This window comes from Ranitomeya imitator, chromosome 1, assembly GCF_032444005.1.
Source record: "Ranitomeya imitator isolate aRanImi1 chromosome 1, aRanImi1.pri, whole genome shotgun sequence".
In the NCBI taxonomy this organism is placed as follows: domain Eukaryota; kingdom Metazoa; phylum Chordata; class Amphibia; order Anura; family Dendrobatidae; genus Ranitomeya; species Ranitomeya imitator.
In genome coordinates this window covers 356,761,063-356,788,404 of record NC_091282.1, presented here as the reverse complement: position 1 = coordinate 356,788,404, position 27,342 = coordinate 356,761,063, and the positions used below count along the sequence as shown (strand labels likewise).

The 27,342-nt window shown below is 46.6% G+C and overlaps 1 protein-coding gene across 1 annotated transcript in view; it reads left to right on the top strand.

Moving 5' to 3' along the window:
- Positions 1 to 25,336, top strand: part of LOC138666081 (olfactory receptor 8I2-like) — a 114,634-nt gene extending 89,298 nt beyond the window's left edge. Inside the window, exons 4-7 of the mRNA XM_069754240.1 lie at positions 20,779 to 20,830; positions 20,919 to 21,850; positions 25,085 to 25,189; positions 25,308 to 25,336. Coding sequence (XP_069610341.1) covers positions 20,779 to 20,830; positions 20,919 to 21,850; positions 25,085 to 25,189; positions 25,308 to 25,336 — 1,118 coding nt within the window. The remainder of the gene's footprint in view (positions 1 to 20,778; positions 20,831 to 20,918; positions 21,851 to 25,084; positions 25,190 to 25,307) is intronic.
- The last annotated feature ends 2,006 nt before the right edge of the window (positions 25,337 to 27,342 follow it).

The following is a 27,342-nucleotide window of genomic DNA, read 5'->3' as shown; positions in this document are numbered from 1 at the left end:
GAACTGAAATTAAAGTGACCCTACCCCCCAACCCCACAGGTGTTTCTATGCATAACAGCCACCTTGTACAGCAGTAATGCTGCATTTGTACAGGGTGGCTGACTTTTTCTCCTTGCCCACGTTGAACTCAACCCGTACAAAATGTGCCTCATTAGAGACCATAACATTGTCCCTGAGGTGTGACTTTCCTTTTTAATGACACGCAGCACCCCCATTGGTAACGCTGGCCGTCTTCTGACATCGTTGGTTGGCTGCCTGTGCCTGTGCATCCGCCCTGCCCGACACAACGCCCGCCTTGTCTGATATATTTTGACTGCAAGGGTGTGATTGATGGGCACGAGCAGTGCATATCTTCGCCTGTCTTCATTCCCCTCCTTCCGCCTTCTTCAGACTTTGCGGCCTCATGGCCGCGGCATGCGATAAGGGATCAGCTGAGGCCATCCAGTCTGAAGCAGGTGTAAGGACATGTGTGAGCGGTGAAGATATTTACTGCACAAGGCCACGAATCCCAGCCCCGCACTATGACTTTATGAAAAGACACTGTGGGTCTGGGATTCAGGCCATCGTTAACCGCACCAGCCAACATGAAATGAGGTCATAAGACGGGCAGCGCTAACTGGGCATGGCAAAGGGATAACAAGAGCGCAGACTCCTGTACAGCAAATAACAACGCTCAGGAGGCTGCGCCCAGCACCAAGGCGTTATTTTTGGACACCTGTGCTGCGTCTCCTTAAAAAGACAAGTCACGCCTCCAATACAGTTTTACTGTACAATGGGCAAAATTGTGTACGTCTTTCATTCTGCGTGTGCAATGAGCAAAATTTAAAGAGCAACCTTTCACTTGTGTAGCATTACTGCTGCACAAGGTGTGGCTCTTCTACATTGTAACACCTGAGGGTGGGTTAAAGGTTACCTTTGAAATTGGTTCAATTAGGCTGCGGCCTACACTCTGCTCCTCTCCTCCTCCTGCTGACCCTGGGCTCTAACACCGCCAGTTTTTGCCCGGACGTGCTGGCTGCACAGAGAAAAACACCAGCCAATGTGTTAGTGGGGTTCAGCACCGCCAGCTGTTCCCCTGCTGTGTAGCCGGCATCGTGTCCAGCACAAGCCACGCTGGCACAACAGACCAAAAGCTGCCACCAGTGCAGGCTTCGGCCTACACTCTGCTCCTCTCCTCCTTCTGCTGACCCTGGGCTCTAACACCGCCAGTTGGGGCCCTGACGTGCTAGCTGCACAGAGAAAAACACCAGCCAATGTGTTAGTGGGGTTCAGCACCGCCAGCAGTTCCCCTGCTGTGTAGCCGGCATCGTGTCCAGCACAAGCCACGCTGGCACAACAGACCAAAAGCTGCCACCAGTGCAGGCTTCGGCCTACACTCTGCTCCTCTCCTCCTCCTGCTGACCTTGGGCTCTAACACCGCCAGTTTTTGCCCGGACGTGCTGGCTGCACAGAGAAAAACACCAGCCAATGTGTTAGTGGGGTTCAGCACCGCCAGCTGTTCCCCTGCTGTGTAGCCGGCATCGTGTCCAGCACAAGCCACGCTGGCACAACAGACCAAAAGCTGCCACCAGTGCAGGCTTCGGCCTACACTCTGCTCCTCTCCTCCTTCTGCTGACCCTGGGCTCTAACACCGCCAGTTTTTGCCCGGACGTGCTAGCTGCACAGAGAAAAACACCAGCCAATATGTTAGTGGGGCTCAGCACCGCCAGCTGTTCCCCTGCTGTGTAGCTGGCAACGTGTCCTGCAAACGCCACGCAGGCACCTGAACTGAAATTAAAGGGACCCTGCCCCCCCCAGGTGTTTCTATGTATAACAGCCACCTTGTACAGCAGTAATGTTGCATTTGTACAAGGTGGCTGACTTTTTCTCCTTGCCCACGTGGAACTCAACCCGTACAAAATGTGTCTCATTAGAGACCATAACATTGTCCCTGAGGTGTGACTTTCCTTTTTAATGACACGCATCACCCCCATTGGTAACGCTGGCCGTCTTCTGACATCGTTGGTTGGCTGCCTGTGCCTGTGCGTCCGCCCTGCCCGACATAACGCCCCTCGTTGTCTGATATATTTTGACTGCGAGGGTGTGATTGATGGGCACGAGCAGTGCATATCTTCGCCTGTCTTCACTCCCCTCCTTCCGCCTTCTTCAGACTGTGCGGCCTCATGGTCGCGGCATGCGATAAGGGATCAGCTGAGGCCGTCCAGTCTGAAGCAGGTGTAAGGACATGTGTGAGCGGCGAAGATATTTACTGCACAATGCCACGAATCCCAGCCCCGCAGTGTGACTTTATGAAAAGACACTGTGGGTCTGGGATTCATGGCCATCGTTAACCGCACCGGCCAACATGAAATGAGGTCAGAAGACGGGCAGCGCCAACAGGGCATGGCCAAGGGCTAATGTTGTGAATTCTGTGGCTGAGTTCACTTCTGTGGTCACAAGTGGTATTGCAGTCTCTGGGCTTCCTCCCTCAGGTGTTTTGGTGAGCTCGTTGGCTGCCTTGCTATTTAGCTCCACCTGAGTCTGTCTTCCTTGCTCCTTGTCAATGTTCCAGTGTTGGATCTGAGCTACTGCATCTTTCCTTGGGCCTGCTGCTCTGCTAGATAAGTGCTTCTAGTTTGTTTTCTGTTTTTTCTGTCCAGCTTGCTATTAACTTTTGCTGGAAGCTCTGAGAAGCAAAGGGGTGCACCGCCGTGCTGTTAGTTCGGCACGGTGGGTCTTTTTGCCCCTTTGCGTGGTTTTCGTTTTAGGGTTTTTTGTAGACTGCATAGTTCTCTTTGCTATCCTCGCTCTGTCTAGAATATCGGGCCTCACTTTGCTGAATCTATTTCATTCCTACGTTTGTCTTTTCATCTTGCTAACAGTCATTATATGTGGGGGGCTGCCTATTCCTTTGGGGTATTTCTCTGAGGTAAGTCAGGCTTGTATTTCTATCTTCAGGCTAGTCAGCTCCTCAGGCAGTGCCGAGTTGCATAGGTAGTGATAGGCGCAATCCACTGCTGCTTATAGTTGTGTGAGGATAGATCAGGTACTGCAGTCTACAGAGATTCCACGTCTCAGAGCTCGTCCTATTGTTTTTGGTTATTGCCAGATCTCTGTATGTGCGCTGATTACTGCACGCTGTGTTGCCTGATTGCCGGCCATAACAGTACAAGGAGCCAACCAATGATTCCCAATAGAGGGAAAAAAGAAATCCTGACATCATTTTTTTTTCTTAGCTCTGTCTTCAGTCTTTTTTTTCCCCTAGACATTAGAGTGCTTCAGGACACAGCTGTGGACATGGATATTCAGGCTCTGTGCTCCTCAATGGATAATCTCGTTGTAAATGTACAAAAGATTCAAGATACTATTGATCAGAAATCGATGCTAGAACCAAGAATTCCGATTCCTGATTTGTTTTTTGGTGACAGAACTAAGTTCCTGAGCTTCAGAAATAATTGTAAGCTATTTTTGGCCTTGAAACCTCATTCTTCTGGTAATCCTATTCAACAGGTTTTGATTATTATTTCTTTTTTGCGCGGCGACCCACAGGACTGGGCGTTTTCTCTTGCACCAGGAGATTCTGCATTGAGTAATGTTGATGCATTTTTCCAGGCGCTGGGATTGCTTTACGATGAGCCTAATTCAGTGGATCAGGCTGAGAAAAATCTGCTGGCTTTATGCCAGGGTCAGGATGATATAGAAGTATATTGTCAGAAATTTAGGAAGTGGTCAGTACTCACTCTGTGGAATGAATCTGCACTAGCGGCTTTTGTTCAGAAAGGGTCTCTCTGAAGCTCTTAAGGATGTAATGGTGGGATTTCCTATGCCTGCTGGTTTGAATGAGTCTATGTCCTTGGCCATTCAGATCGGTCGTCGCTTGCGCGAGCGTAAATCTGTGCACCATCTGGCGGTATTGTCTGAGAGTAAACCTGAGCCTATGCAGTGCGACAGGACTATGACTAAAGTAGAACGGCAAGAACACAGACGTCTGAACAGACTGTGTTTCTATTGTGGTGATTCTACTCATGCTATTTCTAATTGTCCTGAACGCACTAGGCGGTTCGATAGCTCTGCCGTTATTGGTACTGTACAGTCCAAATTCCTTTTGTCCATTACCTTAATGTGCTCTTTGTCATCGTATTCTGTCATGGCGTTTGTGGATTCAGGCGCTGCCCTGAATCTGATGGATTTGGATTATGATAAACGTTGTGGATTTTTCTTGGAGCCTTTGCGGTGTCCTATTCCGTTGAGAGGAATTGATGCTACACCTTTGGCCAAGAATAAGCCTCAGTACTGGGCCCAGCTGACCATGTGCATGGCTCCTGCACATCAGGAAGTTATTCGCTTTCTGGTACTGCATAATTTGCATGATGTGGTCGTGTTGGGGTTGCCATGGCTACAAACCCATAATCCAGTATTGGATTGGAACTCTATGTCGGTAACCAGCTGGGGTTGTCAGGGAGTACATGGTGATGTTCCATTTTTGTCTATTTCGTCATCCATTCCTTCTGACATCCCAGAGTTCTTGTCGGACTTTCAGGATGTATTTGAAGAGTCCAAGTCTGATGCCCTACCTCCGCATAGGAATTGTGATTGTGCTATCGATTTGATTCCTGGTAGTAAATTCCCTAAGGGTCGTTTATTTAATTTGTCCGTACCTGAACACACCGCTATGCGCAGTTATGTGAAGGAGTCCCTGGAGAAGGGACATATTCGCCCATCGTCGTCACCATTGGGAGCAGGGTTCTTTTTTGTAGCCAAGAAGGATGGTTCGCTAAGACCGTGTATTGATTACCGCCTTCTTAATAAAATCACTGTTAAGTTTCAGTATCCCTTGCCATTGATTTCTGACTTGTTTGCTCGGATTAAGGGGGCTAGTTGGTTTACTAAGATTGATCTTCGTGGTGCGTATAATCTGGTGAGAATCAGGCAGGGAGATGAATGGAAAACGGCATTTAATACGCCGGAGGGTCATTTTGAGTATCTGGTGATGCCGTTCGGACTTGCCAATGCTCCATCTGTTTTTCAGTCTTTTATGCATGACATTTTCCGTGAGTATCTGGATAAATTCTTGATTGTTAACTTGGATGACATTTTGATCTTCTCAGATGATTGGGAGTCTCATGTGAAGCAAGTCAGAATGGTTTTCCAGGTACTGCGTGCTAATTCCTTGTTCGTGAAGGGATCAAAGTGTCTCTTCGGTGTGCAGAAAGTTTCATTTTTGGGGTTCATCTTTTCCCCTTCTACTATCGAGATGGATCCGGTTAAGGTTCAGGCCATCCAGGATTGGACTCAGCCGACATCTCTAAAAAGTCTGCAGAAATTCCTGGGCTTTGCTAATTTTTATCGTCGCTTCATCTGTAATTTTTCTAGCATTGCCAGACCATTGACCGATTTGACCAAGAAGGGTGCTGATTTGGTTAATTGGTCTTCTGCTGCCGTGGAAGCTTTTCAGTAGTTGAAGCGTCGTTTTTGCTGTGCCCCTGTGTTGTGTCAACCTGATGTTTCTCTTCCGTTCCAGGTCGAGGTTGATGCTTCTGAGATTGGTGCAGGGGCGGTTTTGTCACAGAGAGGTTCTGGTTGCTCAGTGTTCAAACCATGTGCTTTCTTTTCCAGGAAATTTTCTGCTGCTGAGCGTAATTATGATGTGGGCAACCGAGAGTTGCTGGCCATGAAGTGGGCATTCGAGGAGTGGCGTCATTGGCTTGAGGGTGCTAAGCATCGCGTGGTGGTATTGACTGATCATAAGAACCTTACTTATCTTGAGTCTGCCAAGCGCTTGAATCCTAGACAGGCCCGTTGGTCGTTATTTTTTGCTCGTTTTGATTTTGTGATTTCATACCTTCCGGGCTCTAAAAATGTGAAGGCGGATGCTCTGTCTAGGAGTTTTGTGCCCGACTCTCCGGGGTTATCTGAGCCAGCGAGTATCCTCAAGGAAGGAGTCATTGTGTCTGCCATCTCCCCTGATTTGCGGAGAGTGTTGCAGAAATTTCAGGCTAATAAACCTGATTGTTGTCCGGCCGAGAAACTGTTCGTCCCTGATAGGTGGACTAGTAAAGTTATCTCTGAACTTCATTGTTCGGTGCTGGCCGGTCATCCAGGAATCTTTGGTACCAGGGAGTTGGTTGCTAGATCCTTCTGGTGGCCATCTCTGTCACGGGATGTGCGTGCTTTTGTGCAGTCCTGTGGAATTTGTGCTAGGGCTAAGCCCTGCTGTTCACGTGCCAGTGGGTTGCTTTTGCCCTTGCCGGTCCCGAAGAGGCCTTGGACACATATTTCGATGGATTTCATTTCTGACCTTCCCGTTTCTCAAAAAATGTCGGTCATTTGGGTGGTCTGTGATCGCTTTCTAAAATGGTCCATCTGGTGCCCTTGGTTAAATTGCCTTCCTCCTCTGATTTGGTGCCTTTGTTCTTCCAGCATGTGGTTCGTTTACATGGCATTCCTGAGAATATTGTTTCTGACAGAGGTTCCCAGTTTGTCTCGAGGTTCTGGCGAGCCTTTTGTGGTAGGAAGGGCATTGACCTATCTTTCTCCTCGGCCTTCCATCCTCAGACTAATGGCCAGACCGAACGAACCAATCAGACCTTGGAAACATATCTGAGATGTTTTGTTTCCGCTGACCAGGATGATTGGGTGTCATTTTTGCCGTTGGCTGAGTTCGCCCTTAATAATCGGGCCAGCTCGGCTACCTTGGTCTCTCCATTTTTCTGCAATTCTGGGTTCCATCCTCGTTTCTCTTCAGGACAGGTTGAGTCTTCGGACTGTGCTGGTGTGGATTCTGTGGTGGACAGGTTGCAGCAGATCTGGACTCAGGTAGTGGACAATTTGACCTTGTCCCAGGAGAAGGCTCAGCTTTTCGCTAATCGCAGACGCCGTGTGGGACCCCGACTTCGTGTTGGGGATCTGGTTCGGTTATCTTCTCGTCATATTCCTATGAAGGTTTCCTCTCCTAAATTTAAACCTCGTTTTATTGGTCCGTATAGGATTTCTGAGATTCTCAATCCGGTGTCTTTTCGTCTGACCCTCCCAGACTCCTTTTCCATACATAATGTATTCCATAGGTCGTTGTTGAGGAGATACGTGGCACCTATGGTTCCATCTGTGGAGCCTCCTGCCCCTGTTTTGGTGGAGGGGGAATTGGAGTATATTGTGGAGAAGATTTTGGATTCTCGTGTCTCTAGACGGAAACTCCAGTATCTGGTCAAATGGAAGGGTTATGCTCAGGAAGATAATTCCTGGGTTTTTGCCTCTGATGTCCATGCCCCAGATCTTGTTCGTGCCTTTCATGTGGCTCATCCTGGTCGGCCTGGGGGTTCTGGTGAGGGTTCGGTGACCCCTCCTCAAGGGGGGGGGTACTGTTGTGAATTCTGTGGCTGAGTTCACTTCTGTGGTCACAAGTGGTATTGCAGTCTCTGGGCTTCCTCCCTCAGGTGTTTTGGTGAGCTCGTTGGCTGCCTTGCTATTTAGCTCCACCTGAGTCTGTCTTCCTTGCTCCTTGTCAATGTTCCAGTGTTGGATCTGAGCTACTGCATCTTTCCTTGGGCCTGCTGCTCTGCTAGATAAGTGCTTCTAGTTTGTTTTCTGTTTTTTCTGTCCAGCTTGCTATTAACTTTTGCTGGAAGCTCTGAGAAGCAAAGGGGTGCACCGCCGTGCTGTTAGTTCGGCACGGTGGGTCTTTTTGCCCCTTTGCGTGGTTTTCGTTTTAGGGTTTTTTGTAGACTGCATAGTTCTCTTTGCTATCCTCGCTCTGTCTAGAATATCGGGCCTCACTTTGCTGAATCTATTTCATTCCTACGTTTGTCTTTTCATCTTGCTAACAGTCATTATATGTGGGGGGCTGCCTATTCCTTTGGGGTATTTCTCTGAGGTAAGTCAGGCTTGTATTTCTATCTTCAGGCTAGTCAGCTCCTCAGGCAGTGCCGAGTTGCATAGGTAGTGATAGGCGCAATCCACTGCTGCTTATAGTTGTGTGAGGATAGATCAGGTACTGCAGTCTACAGAGATTCCACGTCTCAGAGCTCGTCCTATTGTTTTTGGTTATTGCCAGATCTCTGTATGTGCGCTGATTACTGCACGCTGTGTTGCCTGATTGCCGGCCATAACAGGCTAACACAAGAGCGCAGACTCCTGTACAGCAAATAACAACGCTCAGGAGGATGCGCCCAGCACCAAGGCGTTATTTTGGACACCTGTGCTGCGTCTCCTTAAAAAAACAAGTCACGCCTCCAATACAGTATTACTGTACAATGGGCAAAATTGTGTACGTCTTTCATTCTGCGTGTGCAATGAGCAAAATTTAAAGAGCAACCTTTCACTTGTGGAGCATTACTGCTGCACAAGGTGTGGCTCTTCTACATTGTAACACCTGAGGGTGGGTTAAAGGTTACCTTTGAAATTGGTTCAATTAGGCTTCGGCCTACACTCTGCTCCTCCTTCAGACCCTGGGCTCTAACACCGCCAGTTTTTGCCCGGAAGTGCTAGCTGCACAGAGAAAAACACCAGCCAATGTGTCAGTGGGGTTCAGCAACGCCAGCTGTTCCCCTGCTGTGTAGCCGGCAACGTGTCCTGCAAACGCAACGCAGACACAAAGCTGCCTCCAGTGCAGGCTTCGGCCTACACTCTGCTCCCCCTGCTTACCCTTTACTCCAACACCGCTAGTTGGGGCTCTAGGAAGACAATCTTGAATAGGCAACGCATCTGGGTTCCAGCACCGTCAGCTGGTTCTCGGCAGTGTCTTTGTCACGGGTACTCCCTCCAGCCCAGCCTGGTTCCAGCACCGTCAGCTGTTTCCGGGTAGTGTCAAGCTCACTGAGACGCCTATGCGTTGCCCCGTCGTGTTGCGGTCGGGTTAGCCAACTCCATGGTGCCTCCAGTTTAGGAGCTTCCTATGTGGGCTGCGGGAATTGGCAATCAAGGCTGGTTCTGTATTGACAGTAGGCCAAGCTCCCCCTGTAGGACTGTTGGTGTTCGGTAACTGCGGCAGCCTCGCGGCCTAGCTGTTCTCTCCTCTCCTGTGGACCTTCTGGTCCACATCCTGGTTCCAGCACCGTCAGCTGGTTCCGGGCTGAGCCTTTGGCTTAGGTGCCTCCTTCTGGGTATCCGAGTTCCGCCAACGCCAGGCGGTCCTTGGTAGTGCTTTTAAGCGCGGGTACCTACAGCTTACTAACTGGGTTCCAGCACCGTCAGCTGGTCCTCGGTGCCATTGGTTCTTACACACTTGGGCAACGCATCCGTGTTCCAGCACCGCCAGCTGGTTCTCGGCAGTGTTTTTGTCACGGGTACTCCCTTGTGCCCAGCCTGGTTCCAGCACCGTCAGCTGGTTCCGGGTAGAGTCAAGCTCACTGAGACGCCTATGCGTTGCCCCGTCGTGTTGCGGTTGGGTTAGCCAACTCCATGGTGCCTCCAGTTTAGGAGCTTCCTATGTGGGCTGCGGGAATTGGCAATCAAGGCTGGTTCTGTAGTGCCAGTAGGCCAAGCTCCCCCTGTAGGACTGTTGGTGTTCGGTAACTGCGGCTGCCTCGCGGCCTAGCTGTTCTCTCCTCTCCTGTGGACCTTCTGGTCCACATCCTGGTTCCAGCACCGTCAGCTGGTTCCGGGCAGAGCCTTTGGCTTAGGTGCCTCCTCCTGGGTATCCGAGTTCCGCCAACGCCAGGCGGTCCTTGGTAGTGCTTTTAAGCGCAGGTACCGACAGCTTAGTAACCGTGTTCCAGCACCGTCAGCTGGTCCTCGGTGCCATTGGCTCTTACACACTTGGGCAACGCATCCGTGTTCCAGCACCGCCAGCTGGTTCTCGGCAGTGTTTTTGTCACGGGTACTCCCTCGTGCCCAGCCTGGTTCCAGCACCGTCAGCTGTTTCCGGGTAGTGTCAAGCTCACTAAGACGCCTATGCGTTGCCCCGTCGTGTTGCGGTCGGGTTAGCCAACTCCATGGTGCCTCCAGTTTAGGAGCTTCCTATGTGGGCTGCGGGAATTGGCAATCAAGGCTGGTTCTGTAGTGCCAGTAGGCCAAGCTCCCCCTGTAGGACTGTTGGTGTTCGGTAACTGCGGCAGCCTCGCGGCCTAGCTGTTCTCTCCTCTCCTGTGGACCTTCTGGTCCACATCCTGGTTCCAGCACCGTCAGCTGCTTCCGGGCTGAGCCTTTGGCTTAGGTGCCTCTTTCTGGGTATCCGAGTTCCGCCAACGCCAGGCTGTCCTTGGTAGTGCTTTTAAGCGCGGGTACATACAGCTTACTAACCGGGTTCCAGCACCGTCAGCTGGTCCTCGGTCCCATTGGCTCTTGCACACTTGGGCAACGCATCCGGGTTCCAGTACCGTCAGCTGGTTCTCGGCAGTGTTTTTGTCATGGGTAGTCCCTTGTGCCCAGCCTGGTTCCAGCACCATCAGCTGTTTCCGGGTAGTGTCAAGCTCACTGAGACGCCTATGCGTTGCCCCGTCGTGTTGCGGTCGGGTTAGCCAACTCCATGGTGCCTCCAGTTTAGGAGCTTCCTATGTGGGCTGCGTGAATTGGCAGTCAAGGCTGGTTCTGTAGTGCCAGTAGGCCAAGCTCCCCCTGTAGGACTGTTGGTGTTCGGTAACTGCAGCTGCCTCGCGGCCTAGCTGTTCTCTCCTCTCCTGTGGACCTTCTGGTCCACATCCTGGTTCCAGCACTGCACTGTCAGCTGGTTCCGGGCAGAGCCTTTGGCTTAGGTGCCTCCTCCTGGATATCCGAGTTCCGCCAACGCCAGGCGGTCCTTGGTAGTGCTTTTATGTGTGGGTACCGACAGCTTTGTAACCGTGTTCCAGCACCATCAGCTGGTCATCGGTGCCATTGGCTCTTACACACTTGGGCAACGCATCCGTGTTCCAGCACCGCCAGCTGGTTCTCGGCAGTGTTTTTGTCACAGGTACTCCCTCGTGCCCAGCCTGGTTCCAGCACCGTCAGCTGGTTCCGTGTAGTGTCAAGCTCACTGAGACGCCTATGCGTTGCCCCGTCGTGTTGCGGTCGGGTTAGCCAACTCCATGGTGCCTCCAGTTTAGGAGCTTCATATGTGGGCTGCGGGAATTGGCAATCAAGGCTGGTTCTGTAGTGCCAGTAGGCCAAGCTCCCCCTGTACGACTGTTGGTGTTCGGTATCTGCGGCAGCCTCGCAGCCTAGCTTTTCTCTCCTCTCCTGTGGACCTTCTGGTCCACATCCTGGTTCCAGCACCGTCAGCTGCTTCCGGGCTGAGCCTTTGGCTTAGGTGCCTCCTTCTGGGTATCCGAGTTCCGCCAACGCCAGGCAGTCCTTGGTAGTGCTTTTAAGCGCAAGTACCTACAGCTTACTAACCGGGTTCCAGCACCGTTAGCTGGTCCTCGGTGCCATTGGCTCTTGCACACTTGGGCAACGCATCCGGGTTCCAGTACCGTCAGCTGGTTCTCGGCAGTGTTTTTGTCACGGGTACTACCTCGTGCCCAGCCTGGTTCCAGCACCGTCAGCTGTTTCCGGGTAGTGTCAAGCTCACTGAGACACCTATGCGTTGCCCCGTCATGTTGCGGTCGGGTTAGCCAACTCCATGGTGCCTCCAGTTTAGGAGCTTCCTATGTGGGCTGCGTGAATTGGCAGTCAAGGCTGGTTCTGTAGTGCCAGTAGGCCAAGCTCCCCCTGTAGGACTGTTGGTGTTCGGTAACTGCGGCTGCCTCGCGGCCTAGCTGTTCTCTCCTCTCCTGTGGACCTTCTGGTCCACATCCTGGTTCCAGCACCGTCAGCTGGTTCCGGGCAGAGCCTTTGGCTTAGGTGCCTCCCCCTGGGTATCCGAGTTCCGCCAACGCCAGGCGGTCCTTGGTAGTGCTTTTAAGCGCGGGTACCGACAGCTTAGTAACCGTGTTCCAGCACCGTCAGCTGGTCCTCGGTGCCATTGGCTCTTACACACTTGGGCAACGCATCCGTGTTCCAGAACCGCCAGCTGGTTCTCGGCAGTGTTTTTGTCACGGGTACTCCCTCGTGCCCAGCCTGGTTGCAGCACCGTCAGGTGGTTCCGGGTAGTGTCAAGCTCACTGAGACGCCTATGCGTTGCCCCGTCGTGTTGCGGTCGGGTCAGCCAACTCCATGGTGCCTCCAGTTTAGGAGCTTCCTATGTGGGCTGCGGGAATTGGCAATCAAGGCTGGTTCTGTAGTGCCAGTAGGCCAAGCTCCCCCTGTAGGACTGTTGGTGTTCGGTAACTGCGGCAGCCTCGTGGCCTAGCTGCTCTCTCCTCTCCTGTGGACCTTCTGGTCCACATCCTGGTTCCAGCACCGTCAGCTGGTTCCGGGCAGAGCCTTTGGCTTAGGTGCCTCCTTCTGGGTATCCGAGTTCCGCCAACGCCAGGCGGTCCTTGGTAGTGCTTTTAAGCGCGGGTACCTACAGCTTTGTAACCGGGTTCCAGTAACATCAGCTGGTCCTCGGTAGTTCCATTGGCTCTTGGACCTTCTGCTCCCCATCCTGGTTCCAGTACCGTCAGCTGGTTCCGGGCAGAGCCTTTGGCTTAGGTGCCTCCTTCTGGGTATCCGAGTTCCACCAACGTCAGGTGGTCCTTGGTAGTGCTTTCAGGCACGGGTACCTCCTGCTTAGTAACCGGGTTCCAGTAACATCAGCTGGTCCTCGGTAGTTCCATTGGCTCTTGGACCTTCGGCTACCCATCCGGGTTCCAGTACCGTCAGCTGGTTCTCGACAGTGTCTTTTGCTCTTGTACCTTCTGCTCCCCATCCTGGTTCCTCGGTAGTTCCATTGGCTCTTGGACCTTCGGGTAGCCAGCCGAGTTCCAGTTCCATCAGCTGGTTCTCGGCATTTTTTCAGCCTTCTTGTACCTTCTGCTACATTTCCAAGTTGAAGACCCTAAAGACGATGACACGGAAGACCACCCCTAAGATGACGACGACACCAGAGACAACAACCACTGAGATGACGACGACCCTGGAGATGACGACCCTGAAGACCACCCCGATGACGACGACGGCGGAGACGACGACGGCGGATACGACGACGGCGGAGACGACGACCCTGGAGACGACGACCCTGGAGACGACGACATGGAAGACCGAGAAGCAGAAGAACAAGAGGCTGCAGAACAAAGAGCAGAAGAACATTAAGCATAACACTTAATATCAGAGCAAAAGATATTATCTAAATTATATGCAGAAGAAGACTAAGCAGTGTATGGGGGTGAGTCCGTTCCTCCTCGTGGTGCCCCTGGATAAAGCCTGATGCTGCAGGCCAAACTGAATGCGGACAAATGTAACTTTTGTGACTGGCAGAACGGAAGGTGTAATCTTCAAACTTTTATAGATAACAACTACGGGAATGCCTGTCACAAATGAGAATATGATGAAGAAGTAGAATAGGAAGAATAATAATAGTTGAATAAAATGAATATGAAGAATGTAATAAAAAAAAAATAGGTAGAAGATGAAGAAGAAGTTGAATAAGGTGAAGAAGTTGATGTCAAAGATGCTGATGATGAAGAAGATGAAAGTGTGGGAAAAGTAAAAAAAAAGAAGGGGAAGGGCGTGGAATAGTGAAACATCAATATCTGACAAAATAAAAAAAAAAATTTACATAGTCAATATCTTTGTCACTCCGAACGTCTTTAAAAAAAAAAAAAATTATGCTATTCTATTTGATTGGGCTAAACCTCTATGACTTTAATGTCTCCGCCAACTCCCCAAATACATCCTGCATTATTCTTAGTTGTTTTCCTTGATGTAGAATGAACCTACAAGGAAAGAAAGGGTTTATTTTAATTCCGATATTTTGGTCCCATTGACTTGCATTGGGATCGGGTATCGGTATCGGCGATATCCGATATTTTTTGAATATCGGCCGATCCAATCTGATTCCGATACTTTCTGATATCGGAAGGTATCGCTCAACACTTATGGTAACACACGTTATGACACACAGCTCTGCTCTTCTCACAAGGTCACACAAATCTTACTGTTGATAACGACTGTGATTAAAAGGAGAAAGGAGAGACATAAGTAGAGCTGTGTGTCATTGCGAACACCTCATTGGATCGATTCCAAGCTTTGGGGAATAATGCCCTGATTTCCGGCAATGATCCGTGGTAGTGTGTCACTGCAGCTCTCATCTGAAAATACTGTCAGCTTTGCTCTCCTGTCCCTCCCAACACAATGTCAATGCCATAAGATGAGTGCTTCAGCGTGTCACATACATCACTCTGTATCTGTGTCAGCTAACACTGCATTATTGTCCATAGAAAAGAAAGCGGATTGGCACATACCGTCCCGTGCAACAAAATCCTTTATTGTGGCATCATCATACCAACAGCAGGCAGATAAAACAGTGGAGCAAATACAGATGATCATGCTCCCCCACTATACTCTGCTGGTAATTACAGTAAATTTCAACAGTAAGATCTCTGTGACAGCAGAGTTGTTTGTCACAATGTCTTACCATATAACACACAGAAAGTAGGTTCTGTCTTCACTGGGGGTGATTTACTTTATGCTCATTGTGAGGCAGTGACCCCTGTTATTATTAGAGTTGAGCGACTTTTACTTTTTTAGGATCGAGTCAGGTTTCGCTCAAAAGTCGGGTCGGGTGAAATCGGCCGATTATTTCGAAAAGTCGGGGGACGACTGAAACACGAAACCCAATGCAAGTCAATGGGAAATCAAAGTCGGCAGTGAGTGGAGGACAGGAAAACACCTACAGTGCCCATTTTAATGCCAAAAACATCAATTCTTATTTCTTAAGCTTGTCAATCTTAATTTACTTTATAATAATAGTTAGGCATTGAAAACAGGGGGTCATTTGGCTAAAGTTGTGGGGTGGTAGGGCTGGCTCAAGATTTTCGTGGGCCCAGGAAACGCGGAATACGTCATGGCGGTGGAGCAGGGAGAGGTAAGTATTTCAACTTTGCTGTGATCCTGAGCAAGCAACTCGTTGGCACTTGGCACTGGCACTGGCACAGGGCCCCTCATAGTACGGCGGTGTGTTTGATGGCAGGTGGCGCCTCCCACTGCCAGAGACACTTTTGTGTACTATGAGGGGCCCTGTGCCAGAGACGTCGCCAACGAGTATGAACCCCACCTGATGAAGGAACCTGAACTTTCATCTGCACCTTCCTCTTTGTCCCCATGTAAGGTGGTATAGTATGCAGGAAGGGGAACCTGACTTTCAGCAGGGTCAGATTCTGGCTGTGTAGAGTGCAAGGGGAATGTAGTGGTCTGGGTCAATGTACCAGCAGACTCATCTAGCAGTGGCTGGGCAGTGGGAAGGATGAGGAGGAAACACAAATATAGGCCCAAATAATAAAGTAGGCTAAATGCAGTTCAAAATTGGTAACAGGACTAAACAGGCGGCATAGCTTCGTTCAGTGGAGGACAACTGTAATGAGTGGCGCAGACACAGTTAGTAGGCCCAAAATAAAAAAGTAGGCTAAAAGCAGTTCAAAATTGGTAACAGGACTAAACAGGCGGCATTGCTTTATTCAGTGGAGGACAACTGTAATGAGTGGTGCAGACACAGTTTGTAGGCCCACAATAAAAAAGTAGGCTAAATGCAGTTCGAAATTGGTAACAGGACTAAACAGGCGGCATTGCTTTGTTCAGTGGAGGACAAATGTAATGAGTGGCGCAGACACAGTTTGTAGGCCTACAATAAAAAAGTAGGCTAAATGCATTTCAAAATTGGTAACAGGACTAAACAGGCGGCCTAGCTTTGTTCAGTGGAGGACAACTGTAATGAGTGGCGCAGACACGGTTAGTAGGCTCAAATACAAAAGTAGGCTAAAAGCAGTTCAAAATTGATAACAGGACAAAACAGGCGGCATAGCTAGTTACTGGGGTGGGCTCCTTTGCTGAGTAGCAGACAGTGGTAGTAGGTGCAAAGTATTGGTCTAAATGGAGGCCAGGGCCCCTGTATATTTTAACTATCATCTATTATTTCAACAAATTTGTATTGGCAGTGCGATTGAAGGATTTAACAGCACAGACTACACAGTGGTGGAGCAGGGAGAAGGTAAGTATTGCAAGTGGTAGAGCACTGTTCGAGCTGGGGGGGAAAACTCTCTCGTGGGCGGCGGTACTGGCACAGGGCCCCTCATATTACGACGGTGTGTCTGACATTGGTTGTGCACCACCACCGTCAGAGACACTTCATTGTACTATGAGGGACCCTGTGCCAGTGCCATCGCCCAAGAGTGGGCGCACCCACCTATCCAGGCAAACGGCACTCACACGGGTGATTGCGCCAGATGGTGACCACGGCCCTGTGGGGGGAGTCAGCCCATTTAGGGAGGTATAAAAATGGCCTATGGTGGACATTCAGCAGTTGCAAATGGCGGAATTGGAGAAGTCAGTAAGAGGAGGCCAAAAGCAAGACATTTTTCAGGCAAGCTACGTGTCAGCAGGAGAAGGTGGGGCAAAATAATTTGAAATCCATGATTGGTTCATTTTAATGAAGGTTAGATCATCAACATTCTGAGTAGCCAGACGTGTCCTTTTTTTTCGGTCAGTATTGAACCAGCAGCACTGAAGGCTCTTTCTGATAGCACACTAGAAGCAGGGCAAGCGAGCTCCTGTAATGCACATTCTGCCAATTCAGGCCAGGTGTCTATTTTAGATGCCCAGTAATCAAAGGGGAATGACCTGTGAAGGAGAACATCGATAAGGGAGGAAAAGTAGTTTGTAACCATACTGGACAAATGCTGTCTCCTGTCACTTTGAATCGATGCAGTGGCAGAAAGTGGCTGGAAGATATATGAAAAAATACAAGGACTGTAGTACAATTTCAATCTCCCTACAATGATCTCAGGAAAAGTATGGCAGCAATAAAAAGGATTGCTGCACACAAAAGTGTGGACAAATAAACAAGATAACTGTGCAGAAAGGAGCAACAGGATTTTTGCTTTTAAAAAAGCAGTTGGTTTGCATAGCGGCATGCAAACAGCAATGCAGCTATCAGGGAGCCTTATAAGGCAGCCTAATAAGCTACAGAGCTGATGCACAAAAATATAGCCTACACTGTCCCTGCAAACAAATGGTGGTGTTGGACAATGGAAATCGCTACAGCACAAGCAGTTTCGGGGCATAATCTTCCCTCCTTAACTGTATCCCTTCTTCTGATAAAGCTGCGACAACCTCTCCATATGCTACGATCGGCAGAAGTAAGATGGCGGTCGGTGTGCACACCCCTTTATAGCCCCTGTTACGCCGTAGAAAGCAAGCCAATCACTGTAATGCCCTTCTCTAAGATGGTGGGGACCGAGACCTATGTCATCACGCTGCCCACACTCTGCGTCCTCCTTCATTGGTTGAAAAATGGCGCTGAAAGCGTCATACGAAACGCAACTTTGGCGTGAAGATCGCCGACCTCATGGCCAATCCCACACTAGGATCGGGTCGGGTTTCATGAAACCCGACTGTGCCGATAGTCGGCGGTTTTTGAATTTGTCCGATCCGTTTCTCTCAACCCTAGTTATTATTATTATTATTACTATTTATTTATATAGCACCATTAATTCCATGGTGCTGTACATGAGAAAGGGGTTACATACAGGGTTATAGATATCGTTTACAGTAAACAGGTTTACAGTGACAGACTGGTACAGAGGGGAGAGGACCCTGTCCTTGCGGACATACATTCTATGGGATAGTGGGATACAGCTAGGGGGCTCTGTTTGTGCTCCCCAGAATGCGCATGGAGGCATATGAAGGCCATAGGTGTCCAAGGCAGTTGCAGGTGTAGCTGTGATTGCAATGTGAGGCAATGACTCACGTCACAGGTAGGGGTCGCTGTGTCTTCTCCCCAGGTTGTGCATGCAGACAGATGAAGTACTTAGGTGTGTATGGGAGTCACAGATTTCTGATCCGGGTTTTCCATGTGGCTGAAGGCCACAGGTTTGTGTGTGTTAAAAGCCCTGCAGTAAGAAGTATGGGTGTGTCTGGTGTCAGGTATGTGAGGTGCACGTCAGTGTCAGTCTGGTGTGTGCTGGTGTGCAGGGCAGAGACCTGCAGAGTGCTGATTGAGTGCATGGAGGCACAGGCCAGTGGAGCCAGCACCCAGGGCAGCTGAATAGCCTGGCTCCTGCGTATACAGTGATGCAAGTTGTCCATGGTACTGGTTTCGGATGTGGACAGTCCTGTGCCCGGAGGTGGATGTCCTGTGCCCGAAATATGACTAGCATGTGTAATGATTGTAAACAAGTGGATATGGTGCCCAACTGCTATCCGGAGGATATCCTGGGCTGTGTACGGATGTGTGAGTAAAGAGACTGGAAGAGACTGTGATACAGTGATGCAAGACACCCACGGGAACTAGTCGGAGGAGGCTGGCGTGTGTAGTGTCTGCAACATATGAGGCTGTGTTTATGGGGACTTTAATATGGTGTGCTGTCGCCCAGGGAAACTGGACAAGAGAAGTCTGGCCTGTTTGGGGACTGTAAATCTGAAGCCATATGATTTACCGTATATACTCGAGTATAAGCCGAGATTTTCAGCTCCAAAAAATGGGCTGAAAGTGCCCCTCTCGGCTTATACTCGAGTCATGGAAGGCGGTGGGAGTCAGCGGGTGAGGGGGAGCGACGCCTGTCAAATACTCACCTGCTATCAGCGCTCCTGACGTGGTCCCTGCATGTCCCACGGTCTTCGGGTGCCTGCAGCTTCTTCCCCTGTTCAGCGGTCACTGGTACCGCTCATTAAAGTTATGACTATGGACCCCACTCCCATAGGGGTGGAGCCGTATATTCATTACTGTAATGAGCGGTATCATGTGACCGCTCACTACAGGAAGAAGCTGCCGCTCCCGAAGACTGTGGGACATGCAGGGACCGCGTCAGGAGCGCCGGGAGCAGGTAAGTATGTCATATTCACCTGTCCGCATTCCACCCGTTCCACTAGTGTGCGCGACGCCCTCTGCCTGAACAGTCAGTGCGGAGAGACGGGACGCTGAGCATTATATGGGGCATCTATGGGGCCATAACTGCATGGAGCATTATATGGGGCCATAACTGCATGGAGCATTATATGGGACCATAACTGCATGGAGCATTATATGGGGCCATAACTGCATGGAGCATTATATGGGGCCATAACTGCATGGAGCATTATATGGGGCCATAACTGCCTGGAGCATTATATGGGGCCATAACTGCATGGAGCATTATATGGAGCCATAAAGAACTGAATGTAGCATTATATGGGGCATCTTATGGGGCCATAAAGAACTGCATGGAGCATTATATGGGGCATATTTTGTATGGAGCATCTTATAGGGCCATAAAGAACTGCATGGAGCATTATATGGGGCATATTTGTATATGGAGCATCTTATGGGGCCATAATGAACTGTAAGGAGCATTATATGGGGCTCTTGATTCAATATGGATATTCAAAAACACTTAACCTACTGATGCCTCAATTAATTTTACTTTTATTGGTATCTATTTTTATTTTTAACATTTACCTGTAGCTGCTACATTTTCCACCCTAGGCTTATACTCGAGTCAATTACTTTTCCCAGTTTTTTGTTGCAAAATTAGGGGGGTCGGCTTATACTCAGTTCGGCTTATACTCGAGTATATACGGTATATCGCTATGAACTAGTGTAAACTGAACACTGATAATTTACACTGAAGTTATATGCATTTGTGTGAATTGGACTTTAATGCTGTGAAGAAACACATTAAAGAGACTTTTGTGTTGAAACTTTGTGGGTCACTGCCTCTTTACTGCGTATGATGCTACCACAATCTAACATCATGCATGATATTGCAGGCTTATGATTGGGTAATTGACGTGGTCATCTCAGCTTGCACCTGTTTACACTTCCTTTGGTCTGCTTAGGGGTGCTTTTTGATATTTGCAGTGCACTCCTTCTGACTGAGCACTCCTCCCATCAGCCTAAGTGTTTTTAAATAGAACTGTACCCTACCTGTCCTTAAAATTGTAAACTTTTAGATCGCGAGAGGCATCATATTAGGTTAGGGTCCAAATAAAGGGGTACTACTTTTCGCTGACTGATGCGCTCTCACGAATTGGCCAATTAGTGAGCTAAGTACCTTCATTTTTAACGTATTTTCTATAGCAGTAATGCAGTTCTAATTTCATATATTTAGTATTTGCATATTATAGCATCTCAGAGTGCAGCTGTATTTTCTTAGCATTTTTCTTTGCTTTTTTCTTACTTTTACAATTGGTTAATGTCATGCATTAACGTAAACACAACTAGTGAAAAATCTTTGCTAACACCCCCTTGGTTATAGTGGAGATTACCACATACATTTCACAAGGTAATATCTTCACAATGGAGATGAGAAATTCAAATAAACATTTTATTTAGCTTTGAAAGCACTCTTCTATGATTTAACCAATTCAACATGTTCAAACAAATGAAAGGTCTTCTTTAATGGCTTAATAGAGTAGCAATTCCAAACTTAAGAATTAGTAATCAATTATTACTATTCCGAATAATATGAGACTGTCATGGAGGTTCCCCACAACTTATGCTTTTCTTTTCTTTATGCCTACTCATCCAATAATGTTATGTATTATGTATTGATAATTATTGCTTATATAGCACCATCATATTCTGCAGCACTTTATAGATATCTTCATCATGGTCACCTTTGTGGCAAAAAAAATTAAATTCCCTATCAGTATGTATTTGGAACGGGAGATGAAACCCACACAAACAAGTGGTTAACATATAAACTCCTTGCAGATATTGTTATCGGTGAGATTTGAACCCAGGACCCCAGCACTGTAGAACAACACTGCTAGCTACCAAATCACCATGCTGCCTGAGTAATAGGTGGTCTATTATCATTTTATTATGTTTAGTACCAGATTTCCTTAGAGGTTTCCAGTTGTACGATCAACCCATTAACAAACAGTAAGATCAATTACAAAACATTTTAGACCTTTTACCTGCCTATCTTTTAATAGAAGTCGTTATTTTAACATTCCTGTATTTTTCATAGATTGACTGAGTTTAAAGATGAAATCATTTGGAAGATGGAAAATGTTTCATTTATTGATGGATTTGTCCTTCTAGGCTTAATAAGGACTCCATCATTGCAGAAAATTTTCTTTGGGTTCTTCCTTATCATCTACAGCATGACTGTCTTGGGTAACCTTTTAATAATTTTTGTTATCAGATCAGACTCCCGTTTGCATAAACCCATGTATTATTTTCTTGCCAACCTATCAGTCTTAGAAATCTTTTATACTACAACCATTACACCAAACACTCTGCGGAATTTTCTCACTGAAGATAGAAGTATTTCTTTTGCGGGCTGCTTTACCCAGATGTTTTTCTTTGTTGCATTAGGAGGTTCTGAGTGTGTCCTCCTCAGCGTCATGGCTTATGACAGATATATTGCTATATGTAAGCCCTTGTTGTATTCTAATTATATGAATTCATCATTTTGTTTCAAACTTGTACTGCTTTCTTATTTTGTAGGTTCAGTTAATTCTCTTGTACATACAGTTTTTGCTTCCGTTTTGCCATACTGCAAAAAACATCAAGTTGACCATTTCTTTTGTGACATTCCTGCAGTTCTGAAACTTTCTTGCAGGGACACTTACCCGAATGAACTAGTTTCACTTCTTGTTGGAGGATTTGTAGTTATAGGGAGTCTTGTCCTTACACTTGTTTCCTACATCTGTATACTCAGAGCTGTGCTAAATATCCAAAATATGAGTCAGATACCAAAAGCATTTTCCACTTGTGGGTCACATCTCTTGGTGGTTACCCTTTACTTTGGGACTATTATTTCTACTTATATGCTTCCAGGCTACAACACATCAACAGAACAAAACAGGGTGCTTTCTGTAGCCTATGGCATTATTACTCCCCTTATGAATCCTGTTATTTACAGCTTTAGAAATGCAGACTTTTTGAAAGCTATACGTAAGACAATGGTAAAGATCAATGCTAAAAGTTACTGATTATAACAATTTCATCACACAGCTTTACATATCGTTTTTCAACAGTAAAATATAGGAAATAAACTAAATCAAAGTTTTGCTGTTTTAGAAACTGCATTCTACGAGATAGTTTACACGGAAAACAAAATACATTTTCTAATTTTGAGTCTCATTTCATTTACTTTTCAGCAATTGCCAAAGTGATTTAATAATATTTTCCTTTGCTTAGCTTTAGCTAATCAAAGATGTCAAGGATGCTCCTAAAAGTGCAGGTAATAAGGTGTATTTGGATTACAGTAAGGTTATCATTATATCTAAAATGCTCCTTATTTCCCTTAATTCAGCTCTTTTCTCATTCCATAATTATAATTGAAAATCTTATCTTGAAGAATTATATAATTCACATAGTACAAAGGTTAGTTTAAGGCCCCTGAATAATTAAGACTGACGTCTCGTAAATAGCCTACCCTATCTTTACTCACTTTTATGACCCAATTAATGATGCTTGTTTGCTTCTACTATTTTTTCAATTGGATTCTGAAGTTTTAATTATACAAATAAAAAGCATTATTTTAACAATTTGGAGCTGGAACAGTCTCTATGATGGACTAACATTACCTATTAGGATGTCTTGTCGAGGAGCAGTCTATGCACCAAGGTAAGTGCTATTACATGAAGGTGAATTTGTTGCTTTTTTTATTTTTGCTACTCTGACTTTAACCATGAACACTCTCACTATTTTTCTTATTACAGTGGGTGCAGAAAGTATTTAGACCCTTTTAAATTTTACACTCTTTGTTTCATTGCAGCCATTTGGTAAATTCAAAAAAGTTCATTTTTTTCTCAATAATGCTTGCTTTCTACCCCATCTTGACCAAAAAAAAAAAAAAAAAAGGTAGAAATTTTTGCAAATTGATTAAAAAAGAAAAACTGGAATATCATGTGGTCATAAGTATTCAAACCCTTTGTTCAGTATTGAGTAGAAGCACCCTTTTGAGCTAGTACAGCACTGAGTCTTCTTGGGAACGATGCAACACATTTTTCACACCTGGATTTGGGGATTCTCTGCCTTTTTTCCTTGCAGATCTTCTCCAGTTCCATCAGGTTGAATGGGGAACGTTGGTGAACAACCATTTTCAGGTCTCTCCAGGGATGCTCAATTGGGTTTAGGTCAGAGCTCTGGCTGGGCCAGTCAAGAATGGTCACACAGTTGTTCTGAAGCCACTACTTTGTTATTTTAGCTGTATGCTTAGGGTTGTCTTGTTGGAAGGTGAACCTTTGGCCAAGTTTGAGGTCTACAGCACTCTGGAAGAGGTTTTCACCCAGGATACCTCTGTACTTGGCAGCAATCATGTTTCCTTCAATGACAACCAGTCATCCTGTCCCTGCAGCTGAAAAACACCCCCATAGCATGATGCTGCCACCACCATATGTCATATGTCTTGCACTGAGGAGAGGCTTCCATAGGCCACTCTGCCATAAAGGCCCAACTGGTGGAGGGCTGCAGTGACAGTTGACTTTGTGGAACTTTCTCCCATGTCCCTACTGCATCTCTGGAGCTCAGCTACAATGATCTTGGGTTTCTTCTTTACCTCTCTCACCAAGGCTGTTCTCCCATGATTGCTCAGTTTGGTTGGATGGCCAGGTTTAGGAAGACTTCTGGGGGCCCAAAACTTCTTCCATTTAAGGATTATGGAGACCACTTTGCTCTTAGGAACATTAAGTACTGCAGAAATTCTTTTGTAACCTTGGCCAGATATGTGCCTTGCCAGAATTCTGTTTCTGAGCTCCGTGGCCAGTTCTTTTGACCTCATGATTGTCATTTGGTCTGACATGCACTGTGAGCTATGAGGTCTTATATAGACGGGTGTGTGTCTTTCCAAATCAAGTCCTATCAGTTTAATTAAACACAGATGGACTCTAATGAAAGAGTAGGACCATCTCAAGGAGGATCACAAGGAAATGGACAGCATTTGACTTAAATATGAGTGTCTGAGGAAAGGGTCTGAATACTTATGACCATGTGATATTTCAGTTTTTCTTTTTTAATAAATTTGCAAAAATTTCTACATTTCTGTTTTTTTTCAGTCAAGATGAAGTGGAGATTGAACATTAAGAAAAAAAAGAACTTTTTTGAATCTACCAAATGGCTGCATGGAAACAAAGGGTTAAACTTTTTTAAAGGGGTCTGAATACTTTCCGTACCTACTGTATATATAATAACTTCAACTAAGTCATTTGAAATATCAGAAATTTTACAAATGTCTTTACCTCAACATCTGTTAAAGTTTTTAGTAATGATAGGAAAATTATTTTCATATAAGTGTACTCCATTGGATTAAAATACATTTTACATAAGGAGGGGGGAAGGGAAAGGAAGAGTATGTGAATTAAAATATAACTTTTGTTGTTATGTTAAAATATCCAATTATTAGACTACAAACCTTCTCACAATTGTAAATTATAAGGTAACTAAAATCTTGAACAAATCTCAGTGTGTCGATACAAAGAATTATTGTCTCCGGTGTGTCACATGCAACCGACAGTTGCTTTGCATCTAGTTGCAGAAGGTTTCTGCATTTGGAATTGTAGACGCCTTCTTAATTCTTCTGACTTTTGGACCCAGTGGCCACTTCCCTCTGACACTAATTGTCACATCTGGACCTGGGTGTTTATAGACTCCCAGTCTGCTTTAGGGAGCTGATGGTGATATTCATATTTTCCCTTGTAAAGGCTTGGAACTATAGCAGTCAGCTTACTTCCTTTCTGGTGCACTTGGAGGACATTTGGTGTTACCTCTCTGGAGTCTGCTCAAGTTATGTTTCTCCCCCTTGTGTGTCTCCCTTCTTGTTTTTAGCGTACAGTGGGGACTGACCAGTTTTTATCTCACCTTCCCTATTCAGGGCCTAGCTCTAGGGATATAGAAGGCTTAGGCTGCCTGCTCAGTGATTGGTGTGGATCCAATATAGGGAAGGTAGTGTAGGCAGGGTGCTATTAGATCTGCCTAGTGGTCCCCACTCCCCCATTCTCTAGCATTTGGGCTTCCTTACCTTCTTCCTTTTGTGTTGCACTTAGTCTTCTCACACAGTGTGTGACATTATCACTGGCCGTGCATATTTAGAAAAAAAAACTGACAAGTGGTTTTATTTGTATGTGGCTTCTTTTACATTGGGCGGGTTTTTTTTTCTTTCTCCCTTGATTGTGGATCCGGTTGCAGGGCTAGCAGAGCAGCTTGACTGTCTGTCTTTGGAGGTGAATGTCCTCCGCTATGAGGTTCAGCAGCAACAGTGGCTGCAGGTCGCTAATGTTGGGGTCTCTGCAGGTAGGTCAGTCTAGCTGGGACCCAAGGTTCCAGGCAGGTTTTTAGGCAATGTGGACAAGTTTTTTGTGCTTGAGGAAGCTTGCAAACTGTATTTTAAATTTCGACTTTACTCTTCCAGAAATTAAAAGCAACAAGCTGGAATTGTGATCTCTCTGCTGCAAGAAGATCCTCAATCCTTGGCTTTCTCTTTGCCACAGGACTCAGTTTGTCTCCAGTCTGTGGAGGGATTTTTTGCTGCTCTAGCCCTTATCTATGATGAGCCTGACTGAGTCTCCTTGGCAAAGTCCAGGTTGCATTGCCTTCAGCAGTGGAATTGGTCAGTGGAGACGTATAGCTCTGAATTCCGCAGATGGGCAACTGATACAAATGGAATGACCCAGCTCTCAGAAGCCAATTTCTTCAGGGCCTTACTGAAAGGTTGAAAGATGCTTTGGCAGTGTATGAAACCCCTGAGTCCTTGGAGGCTGCTAAGTCATTGGCTATACGTGTTAAAAGACACCTTCAGTATAGGTGGGTAAGACCACCTTCTCTGGAGCTTCCTTTTAGGGGTATTGCCCCTTTGCCAGGGGAGCAGTCTGGTGATGAACCAGTTTTGGGGAAAGTAGAAGAACCCACGCTGCTAGGGGGTGCCTCTGCATAGTACATTTTCCTGGAGATTCGCAAAAGGAATGGAGTGTGTTATTTTTGTGAAAAAAAATAGACATTTTATTGGGGCCTGTCCTTTGATGATTAAAAAAAAAGGAGACTTGTTTAACCCTTGGTGGTCTGGAATTGAATAAGCAAGGGGTACATTTATCGTCAACCTGCAGTTCTGGTTAGTCCTGACACCAGAGGTGGTGCTGGAGATCAAAACCGAGGAGATTTCTGTGTTTGTTGACAGTGAAGCTGGAGTCAGCATAGTTGATGCTGAGTTTGCTAGAACTCATGGGCTTGCTTGCTGTACTTTAGTTAAGCCCATTCCCATCTTCATCATACACTCAGCGCCACTTGCACAGAAAGTTCTGACTCAGATTATAAATATTGTACGGCTGACGGTGAGGTCTGTTCATTGTGAGACAATTCCTTTCTATGTACTGGATGGTCTTCCCATCCCAATTGTATTGGGTCTTACCTGGTTGGTGAAATATAATCCATTGGTGCATTGGCAAGCCAGGGAGATCATTGAGTGGGGAGATTACTGCCATGAAAACTGTTTAACTATGTAATTTCTACAGTCTCTACAGTAACCTTACCTGCATTTTTGTCTGGTTTTGAGGACATTTTTTCTATTTTTTTGCCCTATTAACCTGACCGCTGGAGCTAAACTTCCAAAGTCCAGACTGTATAATCTTTCTGTCTCTGAGAGACAAGCCATGAAGGATTTAATTGCAGAAAGTCTGGAGAAGGGACATATCTTACCCTAATCTTCGCCCGTGGTGCCAAGGTTCTTCTTCATGAAGAAAAAAGATGGTGGTCTACGTCCCTGTTTTGAATTCTGGGAATTAAATCAGATTACCATCCGAGATCAATACCTTCTTACCAAATACCCTCTTTCTCTGATTCCGGATCTGTTTAGCCAGGTCATGGGATCTAAGATGTTCTCCAAATTGGATTTAAGGGGGGCATACAATCTGGTTAGAATCAGAGAAGGGGATGAATAGAAAATGGCGTTCAATACCCCTGAGGGTCATTTTGAGAGTCTGGTCATGCCTTTCGGTGTGAGCAATGCACACATTTAATTAATTCTATTTTCCATCATTTGGTGGGCAGGTTTGTGGAGGACTATCTGAACAATATTTTGATTTACTCACTGGGTTTTGAGACACATCAGTGCATGTTACACAGGTGCAAATATTAAGAGATAATAAAATATATGCCAAGCTAAAAAAATTTGTTTTCGCCATCCAGGGGGTGCAGTTTTTGGGGCACCTTATGTCATTTTCGGGTTTTTACATGGATCCGGAGAAGGTCCATGCTGTCCTTGATTGGGACCATCCCAAGAACTTGAAGGCTCTACAAAGTTTTTCTGGGAGTTACTAATTTTTACCGGAAATTCATTCAAAATTATTCAGTAAGTATGAAACCCTTTACTTACATGTTGCACAATCCCTAGGAAATATGCTCTCATCCAATCTTTTTGTTCAAATCCCAAAAGATATAATAAAACTTAGTTA